Below are 12,570 nucleotides of genomic sequence, written 5' to 3' on the forward strand. Positions count from 1 at the left end.
TTTTCTGGCACTAGGAGAAAAACAAGCCTTTAGCTCATGTGATAATAAACAGTCATTGAAGGTGCCATCCGCTTGAGGTCTTCCACAATGTGTGTGGCCGTTTTGTCTTCACTGAAATGCAGCTGCCATTAGGTTTCATGATTACAGCCAGGTGATTTCTGTTAATGCTGTGTGTACTCAGTATATCAGTTTTAAATACACTCATGTGCATGTATTTAGCTGCTGAAGAAGGAGTTGTTTCAATTGAGAAAGCTGACCAAATGTATTAGAAAGAGATTTCCATTGATCTGTCTGAGATTTGAAATTTTCTTTCCAAACTCTGTGGGTACTTCAGTTGCTGTGGCACAGATTTTTTTTAGTCCCTGAGACTAGATATGTTTATACAGCAACAGCTGTGCCAAACCTTATTCTCAGCTACACCTATGGGAAAATGGAGATGGTTTTGAAAGAGGTGTGTGTGGAATCAGGAATAAAATGGCAGAGATGATCCTGAGGCAGATTCAGGAACACGGATAAACAGAGGTTGGGAGCGTCTAAGTAGGCACAGTTGTGGCATGTCTAAATGTATCTGTTAAGAGGCTGAAGTTTTCTTTGTCATTGTCATATAATCAATTAACCCTTCAGTGCATTGCCCTGTGATAGGGCTGTACCACTGCTGATTTGTCTTATAGTTAGTGCAGTTCACAGTCTTGCCTTACATTCCTTTGTTACTCTGTAGTATATACCTCAGTAAAATAATGGGATGAAGATACAATATGCAACAGAAGGTCTTTAATACTTGACTACAAACCACTGTGCCACATACCATTATGCTGACATGTTTTATCAGAAATGAAGATATAATTTAATAACAGAAGTTTCCCTTTCACAGTGAAGGAAAGGGAAAAAAACAGTGAAAACCATAGCACCTTGAATAATCAATTCAGGAGAAATACCATAAAGTGGAGCAATATTCATATCTGTATCTGAAAATTGAGCTATAAAATCCCAAAGGATTACAAATAGTCTTTGTGCTTGCTGTCAGTGAAGTCAGCCAGCTGTGTAGGTCAACAACCTGTGATACTTTTTAACTGCAATGTTTTGTTTAAATAACCCATTTATATTAAAAAAAAAAAATCCACTATTCTTCTTCCCAGTCGTTGCTAGCTATGTCCATAACAACAGACAGTGATGTCACGAGTGGAGTTGAATGTGTTGATTGTATGATAAAAACTGGAGAGAGAAGAAAATAGATACTCTGTTTACAAATATATTGAATGCAGTAAGAGTTTTATAAGAAGAGGAAACGAGAAAATTTACTTGTTTTGTTCCAAGTCTTTGGTTTCTGTTGTTGACCGAGATGTATATTTTGTCTTGAAGGTCTGGATTTTTCTTCTAGTTTGGGAACTGCTGTTGCTGGATTAGCACATCCAGGCACACACCAGTGTGGTTCAGCAAGATAACACCCAAGAGCTGTGATTTAAGCACACATAGGTACTTATATCAGCTGTACTAAGTCTTGTTGCTTAAAATGTAATAATAAAAAAAGAATAACAAAACCAAAGGAGTAGAGTTGTGTGAAGTTGTGTGATAATAATTAAGTTGTGTTAAATAAGATTTGAAGCTGCTGAAAACCTGGGGGGAGAAAAGGAACATTTTAACGTAAGTAGTGCACTTATGAATATTGTTCCTTAGTTTGTTTCTGTAATTGCTTGCTTCTGGAGTGGTAGCATTGTCTCTCACTGCAAACATCTCTTTCATGATCAGTTATGTAGTGATTATCTTGGAGTTTGTTTTGTGGGTTTTTTTAATCTCTAGACCAGTAATTGCTTGTTATGAGCATGATTTTAAACATATATTTGGGATGATTCATCTGAGTATCCTTTCTGTGAGCCTTTATCTCCAAAGACTAAAAATAAGCTTTTCTGAGGGCTAACTGCTAAGGTTTTTATAACAAGACTCAATATTTGATGATTCTGCTTAAATCCGGGATACTTTTTTGCAACAGCCTGTACATATGTGAAGACACTTGTGATGACTTTTTTGGGGTTTTTTGAGTATTCTTATGCATGTCACGTTTTCTAGATTACTCTTTGGGGTTGGATGGTTGGCAGGGGAAGGAAGTGGAAGGTTCTGGTGTGGTTTGGAGGTTTTTTTTGATTCTTCTTGACAAGCCCATGTGTTTAAATCCGATAGCCAAAACTGAGTGTAGGCCACACTGAGTGAGAAACAGGGCTATTTCTTAAGTTTTCCAATGGTACTGCTGTTTGCACACCCTCTTGTGAGGTTTGCCTGTTTTGCAGTGAGTCCTTCTCAAATACTACGTTTTGAATTTGTTCACCGAACTGTAAGCTTCAGTCTTGTGGAGAGCCTTGAACAGGTCTTCTGCATTTGGAATTCTAATTCTGTCTCCCAGAGTCTTTGGGACTTCATCTGCAGATTTAGTAAGTGAAATATATATTCAGTCAGCAAACACCAATGAAAATGTTAAATAATGCCAGGCCAAAGACAGACGCTGTGGGTTTCTACCGGATATAACTTTCCAGTCAGGTAGTGGATCACTGATGATTTGTCAAGTACAGTTTTCCATCCATTTCTGTTCCAGCCTTACACTCACTTTACACAGAACAGGTTTTGTGTAATGTGTTCATGAGCAAACGTGGGGAATAATGTCGACAGCCTTATTAAACCAAGACCTTGCAAGCTCCAAAATTAGTGCTAGAGAATAGGGAAGCCAAGCTTAAAACATGGAAATTCTGCTGCTTCTCTCATTTCCTCCTGGAAATATATCTGCTAAACCTGTCAATGGCTAGTCTTCGTTTCACAATAGTATTCAACCTCTGCCTGGCAATTAGGACTGTCTTGGTTGTTCTTGTGTAACCTTGGGAACCTTCCCTGACTAGAAATCTCAGCTGCTTCCTAGAAGCACATGTTGTGCTGTGGCATAGCTAGAGAAGCAATAGTGTAAATTAGCATTGATTGTAAAATCAATGTATTAATTTGTGTAGTTATACTTTATACTTACACAGCCATTGAATATTAAATTTTTATTAGTAGGTGGTTGATTTGCAGTAACAATATACCTGGAACCTGAGTAATATTTTGTAAAACTGGCATCCAGTCAGAGCTCTTAGTGATTTGTTGCTATGGACATCTTGCTCAGTAGCACACACACTAATATTTTGCTCTGTGATTGAGTCCTGAAAAACATGGACTGTTTGTGAAAGACATGTATTTAAATAATTGTGATTAATAATTCCCCATCAGAACTGGAAGACACATGGGTGGTGAAATGCTCACTCTGTTAAGCCATGCATGCACTACTCTGAGTCAGGATTTCACTTGAACAGCTGTGTGTTTAACTGCAATGTATCTGTATGTTTTTCCAAAGGGGGAAATCCATGGGGGAAGTCTTTCAGTAATTATGTTGTTATTACTCCATAATCTCTCCCTTTTCTATTAACATCACTGTTACTGTGTGGTGTCTGGCTCGTGAAGAAAGATTGGTGCTTGCTGTGTAAGGTGGACAAAAGGTTTTTTAAAAGGGGAACAGAGGTTTTCTAGTAAAAAATATCTTGTAAAGAGGGATTGATATTTGTATTAGCTGGTGATAATATTGGAAAAGAGGCTTTATGAAGGCCTCTGTACTAAAATATTGCACACTGGTTCATGAGCAGATGGCAGGCTTCTAAGAGAAAGCCTAATCAGGTTACTCTGTGATTTTTGTTTTATGATGTTTTTATAACGTAGCATTATCTATTTATCATGTAATCTGGTAGACTAATAACCTAACAAATACTTAACTTTTGGGAATTATCCACTTGTAGAGTAGATTTTGGTATTTTCCATTAGTGTTTTTTATGTGAAATCCACCTATTTAAGATCCTGCAGCATTTTAATAAATTATGCAAATTTCAGAGGACAAAAATTTTTTTAACTGCAAAAACATTGTCTTAAATGCCTTAATAATGGTATCCCCTTTGGAAAATTCTCTTTACTTCCAAAGGCCTGATTCATGTTCCGCTGATGTTAACAGAATAATTTCTGTAAGATTTAGATCCAACTTAGATTATTTGCACCAGATTTTTTTACACTTTTGGGACAATTCAGAAGGCTGCAATTAAAGATCCCAAAGCGTACCTAAGTGCTAAATTCTGGCTGCAATAAATGGAAGTGATGAAAACCTCATTAGGAGCCCATTTACACGTTCAGATGCTTAGAAGACCTGAGTGTATAAAATGGCTTGTGTCCATCATTGCTGCCTTTTCCTGTCCCGTCAGACCGTAGTCTTTGGTTAGGCAGCAGGTCATAAACATGGCTTGTGGCTTCAAAGGCCCGACTTACATTTGCTTTCAGATCAATCTGTTCTGGTCTCTGGCTGCTTTGTGGTGAAGGTATCACTGAAATGCTTGTAGGACACCATAACACTGAATCCATCATTATAACTGCCTACCACTCGCAGACATGCACTGTCTGTATATTGGCTGCTGTTCCCTATAGGCTTCCACTGAGCTCCAGAGAAATTTTAAAAATTCTTCTATTAAAAAGTATGATTTAAAATGCTTCTTTCCCTATGCTGAAGGAATCCCGAAGGATCAGTCTGCTTAGTTTACTTGCCGGTTGCTCCTGTCTTGAAAATGTTAGATTAAGTTAAATTCGATATTGCTTTAAAAAAGCAATATTTATATTTTTCATGAATTCTGTGCTGGGTATGAATTGCTGGCAGGTCCACTTCATCTGCTGCAGTCATCTTCCTCAAATACGCTGGTAAACTGAGCAGCCGGGAATCAGATTTTCCTTGGAACGTTAGAGTGGTGCTGTCATAATTTACAAGTTATGTCAGACAATGAAAACAAACAATAAACCCAGGAAAACATGTTGAGCCAATTTTAGGGCGTTCTGTGCAACTGTTGTGCAAAAAGCGGCTGCAACCCTGGTAAGGGCTGGGGCATGAGTCTTCGGATGGTTTAGAAACATTGGAATTAATGAGTCCTTAAAACATGACTAATTGATTTTCCTGATACACAAGGCTCATACTTGATCTAAATAAAGCTCCCAGAGTCTGCAGCCTGCGAAGGCTCGTGTCTTGCTCTGTACACGTCTTCAGTTAATGATATTGAAACGTTCCATTTTTCACAGAACTATTAAGGTATCAATAACTCATTTTGGGGTTTTTAATTTAACATTAATTTGACTATGTAATTGATGACCCCAAAGAGTTGTCTTCAGTAGTTGCTTTGTCTTCTACTTCTTTTTTTTCTGTACAAATTAATATCAAACTTTTTCCACTATTTTGAACATGTAATTCATAATCTTTAGCCCTTCTGCACTGATCATTTGTTCATTTAATTTTTAAAATTTATTTACATTTTGCTCAAATGTCACATTTTGCTCACACTAATAAATATTTGTGTATTACAATTAAAAAAACCTTCATTTTGAACAATTTTCTTAATAAATACATTTTAATTCCCTTTGCTCTTGATTAGTATGTAATGAGTGTAATGGTTTACAGGTCAAAATTTCCAGCCAGTTTAATACAGATAGTAACAGTGTGCGTCTCACCAGTATTCAAGAATCACCTTTAAAACTTTGGGTACAGTTGCAGCTGGCATCCAAGCAGTCTGAAATATATTTCAGTATTTTCAATGAATCTTTCTAATGTTACTTTCTGTAGAACTAAAGTAGAAATTAATGTAAATGTCATTTGCTTTTAATATTCAATTATTAGCACTTCATTGGAATTTTATCTTTATTTGCTTTATCAAATGTCATATTAATTGCATTTTATATCCCCACTCTGTAAATCTATCACAGTGTCTTTGATTAATTTTCTAAGTCGATTAAACTAGTACAGGTTCATTGAATAAAGAAAAAAGTCATACTGTGATTTCTTTTTTTTTTTTTAACAGTTTTTATAATAAAAACTGTCAATGAAGATAACGTAAACAGGGTCTTTGGCTGATGTACAATCAGGGATGAAAATATAGCCTTATATATTTTTCATATTTTTATTTATTGGTATCGACTGATAGCTTTATCGAAGTTCAGTATTTGTATCCACATTAGAAAATAGAAGTGGTGTGAATAAAACACACAGCATTTGAACACTGCTATGTTCCGTGTCATTTTCTATGCCCCCTATCTACGTGCAAACACTAGTATGCTACGGTAGGAATGTGTGATTTCCCTTATTGCTTTAAATGCTTTTTCAAAAGCAAAATAGTTGTTGATAATTAATGTTAACCAAACCATGCCAAAACAGGAAGAAGAAATGCAGGAGCGTTCATTATTGATTGATTAGTGTACGACTACTTTGACTTAGCACTGCCTCTTTTTGAGGCCTATTGATGTACGAACTTGTTTCATCCAGTATAATAATTTTATGTGTTATTTCAACCTCATGCTTGAGGATATGACTAATAGCACAGCTGAACTCAGTGGGGCTTCTCATCAAGTCATATGAGTGAAGGTAGGAGTTTCTTGCTCCGAGTCTTGCATTCAGATTTCCAAGTTTGTGCCTGTCCCAGTCTGCATTAATGTCAGCTCTTGCTCCACAGGCTTTCTCCGGAACTTTACACCTTCTGTTATTCTTATCTGATTTTTGAGCTTCCCATGTCCTGTTTAGTTAAGCTCTTAAAGTTTTACATGTTGTCTCTAGATTAAATCTTTATCTTGTATAGTCAAGAAAAGACCATCATATGCATGTAAAATGCAAAGTAACCAAGCCTATTGCAGTGCAAATGGGTAATGTTACCTACAAGGGACTTTATAGACACATTTGTTATGTAGCAGCCCTAAGCGAGAATAGACTTGTGTTATACAATGACATTTATTGACTCCGTCAGGACTACACCAGTGTTAACTACAGGGTTGTGCTTTCCTACCTGCTTTAGGTTAAATGAAAACTCTTCCCTCCCCGTCTACATGCAGGTCATCTGTGTATATCAATTAGGCTCTAACTTGTCAATGTTCTTGTTTGTGATGATGTGATAATTAGTGATGCCATAAATACTGAAAGTTTACCTTCTCAAGTTCTGCTGCCTTTGATTTTTACTTTTCACTAAACTAGGTGTTGTTATTCCCTGAGTGTCAGCCTTTAATAGGGTAGCTTTCACTTGGTGGGCAGGTTTTCAATAAAACTGACTTTGCAGCATGCTGATGTTTGCCAGGACTGTCATCAACCCAAACGATGCAGTTTGCAGGCTATCAGTCTCTGTTGTCATTTGCAATTTCTTGTGTAACTACTTACCGCCCTTTAAACTGTTCTAGTTTCATATGTTGTAGCTTTGTGCATGTCACCATACGTATCTTACACAATCTAAACAGAGAAAAGGCCTAGAGGCATTAAAGATCTTAAGTATTACTTTGTGAATGTGTTTGAAATCAGGCTGGTTTTGGTTCCACAACATCTTGGTTTAGATGACCGGTGAGTATCATATCACTCTGTCAAGTCTGAAGTGTTGTACAATTTTTGCCTAGTCGATACCATTCTTCTGGTTTCAACATGATCTTTCTCTTTCCTAAACAGAGCCATCACACTAGAGAATCAGCTGGTCATCCTTGCAACATCAGTGACCGACGCAGGAGCCTACTATTTCCAGGCAGTCAACGAAAAGAATGGGGAGAACAAGACAAGTCCGTTCATTCATCTCAGCATAGCAAGTGAGTATCCAAATTCCAGAAAACGCAATGTTGTACTGAGGTTGCAGACAGTATTCACAAAAGTCCACACTAATAAAGAGTCTTGCTAACAAAGGATTGGATCTTTAAAGGAGCTCAAATTTTCCTGGTTGTTTTGGAGCACATTGAACTCCTTCTGCAATAAGAGGGACCTAAGAGAGTGTACGTCCTCGACAAATCACCCTCAAAGCCTTTTGTCTGATGTTTTACTTTGTGTAGGGCAGGTACATGATGATATCCCTCTCTGTTTGTTGTGAAGTTGTGATCATAATTTCTTTTTAATGCAGGGGTTTATAATGTATTGTTTTCCCTTGTGCATAAGTAAACAAGTCACTCTTCTGAGTGCAATTTTATTAATGAGTCTATTCCCAGTCAATAGCATTATTTTTACCTGGAGTTATCACAGAGTCCCAGGGAACATGCATTTCATTGTTATTACTTATTATTTTGCATTGTGCGAATTGTATTAACACCTACCATTACAGAGGTATTCCATGAGTAGAATTTACAGCAAAGGGGAAGGAAAAGCAGCAGAGCAATGGGGTCAGAAAAGTGACTGCACGCTAAATGTACTAATGTGCACATTCAGCAAAAATATGCATGTGTAAACTATTGTAAAACATTTAGTGAATGTGTTTGTATGAAAAACTAATATTCTCAACATGTAGAATGGGTTGACTCCTTTCTGAGGGCATTTGGTAAAGGGGTTTTTAATGTAGCGGCGAGATGGAGTGTGTTAGTCTGTGTGAATGTGGAAGTTTCTATTTTTGATTGTAGAGAAAAGGAAGTGATGACTGGGTAAATTGTTGCTGACGCTAGCAGCTTTACTGACAGGCTACTCTTATGGTTTAGGCTTCTAGAAGATGCAAGGCTCAACCCTAGATCAGCTGGCATGAAGAGATGCCCAAGATCTCTTGATCTTGGATACCATTAAATTTGAGACAATCCCTATGGCTCGTTTCCTTACAATAGCAACACTTGGGAGTCTGGGTTTCTGGGCAGGAAATCTAGCAAATTGCTTTTGGAAATATGCTTATGTTTGTCAGAAGTTCATCAAAAACATTTTGTTTGTGTGAAACATTTAATTTCTAAGAAAATATGAATTTTCTGCTGAAATTCCTAATCAGATTTCAAGGAAAGCTGTTCTTACACAAACAATGGAAGCCCTGTTAGTGGGATCAGGGATCACTGAGAGTAGAAGCTGTGTGGTAACAGACAGGAGAAGAGACAAACCTGTGTTTTCTTCCCAGATAAGTTTATGAACTAAATGAACTTCTCAGAGTTTTTATATGTATCTTTCTGAAGTGGAAATAATATTCCAAATCCACTTGTGAATTCTGGCTCTACTGTGGCATGTCGATTGTAAACATTATTATTTCTGACAGTATAAAGAGGTTTGCTAACGCTTTAGTAATTTCATTTTTAAAGCAAATTTGTATTGTTTGTATTATGTGACCAATAATGTACTTCCCACTTTAATTTCATATCTTAATTAATGCTAGAAATAGTCTGTGATCATGCATGCATAACAAGTGCTATGCAAAGCAGAAGGTAATACAGGCATATGGAAAAGAAAACACTTCAAAATGCGTACATTGATACCATGAGTGCAAAGTCTATCTGGAATATGAAAAATAGGAAAGATTAAATGGATAAAAGAAAATGAATAATGAGGCAAGATGGAAAGCAAAAAATGGATTTGCTTGTTAAAATTAATATTGGCCAATGAGGTTTTCAGATTGTCATCTTGATATCCAGGATTATTAATGCTATGTGTGTGTTGAAGAAAGGCACTGACCATAAGGCATTACAGTGTCTGTAAAGAAAATGATATTAACATGGTCATTCTGAACTTTGATCTGAGGAAGAAACCTCTGTGATACATTAAGTAGAAGTGAATAAACATTTTTGGTCCGGTAACAGAAAATAATCAGGCAAAAATACAGTCCTGAAGCAATATGCAGAGAGTGGTTGCAGAAAAATGATGTATTTTAGAAGAGTAATAAAGAATTCCAGCAAGTGGTTGGAAACAGATTGTTAAAGCTACATCTAGGTATGGAAGATGTCACATTGAATTGCTGCTGTCTGAATGTTATCAGATGATAAGAGTGATGACACTTGTCATTTTCCATTAGAACACGTATAAAATTTAAAAACAGTTTAGTCTAAATCAAATAAACCACAAGTGAAGTGGAATATCCAATTTCTGTGTGAGTAGATTATATATTAATTATTGAGTACAACCTTGCTACATGACTCAGCATGCATATTGCCACTTTTATTGAGGGCAAAAGGAAAGAAAGTATAGATAATTCCCAGGCCAGTCATCCACAGTGTTAGATATGCATAGCTTGTTATTCCTTGAAGGATATCGGTGTCAGACTTGCTCCAGCCTGTAGGAAAAGCACATTTGCAGAATCAGTCTAACAGCTGAGAAAGCTGTAAGCTGTCCTGTTCTGGTCCGAAATACAAGACTGACAGGAGGAGAAAGGTATAGCCCTGAGCAAAGCAGAAGATGAGTTATAGGGCTTTATGTTGCAGATTAAAGTCAATGTTGAATTGTGGCTGAACGTAAATGGAGTTTGAGCGACGTCTGGAAAATACACTAAACTGTCCTTCAGTTAATAACTATATTTGATTCATGTTGAATAAGACGATTTGAGGATGTTGAACATTTCAAAAATACAGTCTAAAAGCCCCAATCATGATGCATCCTCTAGTAGGGCTCTTGAGTGTTAAAGGTAAAGACGTTTTGGTTTTTGTCAGTAACGTATAGCTCGTTGAGTCCCAAGTGGCATGAAGTCTTACACCCACCCATCGCTGCCTGATTACAAACACAATGAATGGAAGTTGGAAAACAGCTTCAAAAGAAAGCCTTGTACCTTGTCAGTGTTGCTTCTGCTGTGCTTGGGTTTGCTTTTCTATACATTCTGAGGTTGGTCAGACATTGAAAATGTAGGCATGAGAATGCCTGGATTTAATGAAAATTAACAGATCTTTACGACATCTTGGTGTTTTCAGATACATACCCAGGATGCGTCACTGTGATGCTTCATTCCTTACATATGCTTTGCACTAAAGATGCATTAGCCAATAGATATGGTCACTCCATGAGAAGATACAAATATTGAGCAGTATTTTTCCTTAACAGTTGAGTCCCTAGCTTGGTTAAACACTGGTTTTCTGCATGCCTGCCCTCTAAAACCATGGGTCTTAATTTGAAAGTCCAGGTCGTTGTATGAGGCCCAGTCCAACTATGCTTGAAAACAATGGTCATTTCTTTCAAGAGGACATGTTTCCACTGATTTCAAGAGGTTTAGATCATCTCTGAGGTGACCGGCTCTGGTGAAATAAAAATGATGTCCAACAGGCAGCATATTGGGAATAACGTCACATCTGAAATTAGTATGCGATGTCATAAATTAGTCTTAAATTTAACATGTCTTAAAGTCAGTTGAACTGTATACTAAGCTAATGAAAATTTTGCCTATATGTCCCAGCTTTCATGTAAATAACACAAAATTTTGATTAGGAAAATTGGAAAGTCTGAAAGTTGAGTAACGAAACTGTTTGCTTTTTGACTCAAATACATCACTTCCTCCCTGTTGTTTTGGAGGATTTCAGTATTAACTCCATTGGTGGAACTTCCCAACTTAACCAGAGAGGCGTGAGAGTTAATATATCACTGAGCTGTTAAAAGCTTCTTAGATATAAACATTGCTTTTCAATAAAAACAATTGGGAAATCCTTAATATTCTTTCCTGTTTCCATCTATTCGACAATAGATTTGATGATAATATCTTAAACCGATCCTTAAGTCTTTAGGCTTTTTCTTTTGCGGCCGTTCTCCCACCAGCAGACATACACTGCAGCACAGATGATAAGATCTCTTCCTAAAGACTCTCTTGCTTGTCAGGGGGATAAAATGACATGCTTTTGATCTTACCAGTGTTGGCAGGACACTTAGATTGAAGTGTTCATTGAAGTAAGGCCATCATAAAAGTGTATTTCCTTGAAGGCCATACTCCGTGTATCAGCTAAATTTCCCTGAGACTCTGCACCAAACCTCTTATGGTTGTAGAATGGAACTTAAAAAAAAAAACCAAACCAAACCAAAAAACCCACAAGACCAAACTAAACCTGATACATAGTACTTTGCTGTAGGCTGTGCCACTTATGCATGAAGGTGTTTTTTGCAGGAAAGGGGGAGCATGTTACTTTATGACATGAAATGGCAAGACTCTGGTGCCACTTTAGAAGTTCGAAAAGCCGTGCTGAGATTCTTCTTTTATAAACTTCAATGCAACGCTGTAGATGTGAGCACTATTGGCCCAGTCTTAGAAACTTTTAACAGTATGCACTGCTATTTCAGACCTTAGTCGAAGTATTTTATGAAAAATTTGAGACAGTGTCCCCCAGTAAATGATTTAAATGGCAAGTTTGCAAAAGGTTGGTATGTGTAAGCTGTTCTGACAGCTCCGATGCTCCTACTTCAATTGGTTTTGCAGCGCTAATCATCTGGAACTGCAATTCAGGGCCTTGCTTCTGGACCTTCTTGTTAAGCTGTGAAATATTGAGATGCATGTCGCTTCAATAGATTTATTAGTAAATTAGATAGTCTCAAGACCTATTCATAACACTAGGAGATACAGAGTGTTCTGCAGACTGACGTCGTTTTCTGATGCAGGCTTTGTGAAAACAGAAAACAAGATTGATGAAAATTTTAAAAACCTTGCCAGCCAGCATTTCTGAAGAGTCAAAGATAATAAACCCAATTATCATTTAATGAAGACAAATTTTTCCCTTGAGCACTGGCAATGCTTAAAAAAAAAAAAAGTTTTTTTTAAAAAAAAAAAAGTTGGGGACTGAAAACTAAACTCCTGGCTTGGTTGCATTGCAATTAATTTC

At 37.0% G+C, this 12,570-nt stretch overlaps 1 protein-coding gene across 1 annotated transcript in view; it reads left to right on the forward strand.

The window, feature by feature from the left end:
* The window catches only part of SDK1 (sidekick cell adhesion molecule 1), a 394,034-nt gene that overhangs the window by 171,002 nt on the left and 210,462 nt on the right, over positions 1-12,570 (forward strand). The window contains exon 5 of the mRNA XM_068422403.1: positions 7,511-7,644. Coding sequence (XP_068278504.1) covers positions 7,511-7,644 — 134 coding nt within the window. The remainder of the gene's footprint in view (positions 1-7,510; positions 7,645-12,570) is intronic.

The sequence above is a fragment of the Nyctibius grandis genome, chromosome Z, assembly GCF_013368605.1.
Source record: "Nyctibius grandis isolate bNycGra1 chromosome Z, bNycGra1.pri, whole genome shotgun sequence".
Lineage (NCBI taxonomy): Eukaryota > Metazoa > Chordata > Aves > Nyctibiiformes > Nyctibiidae > Nyctibius > Nyctibius grandis.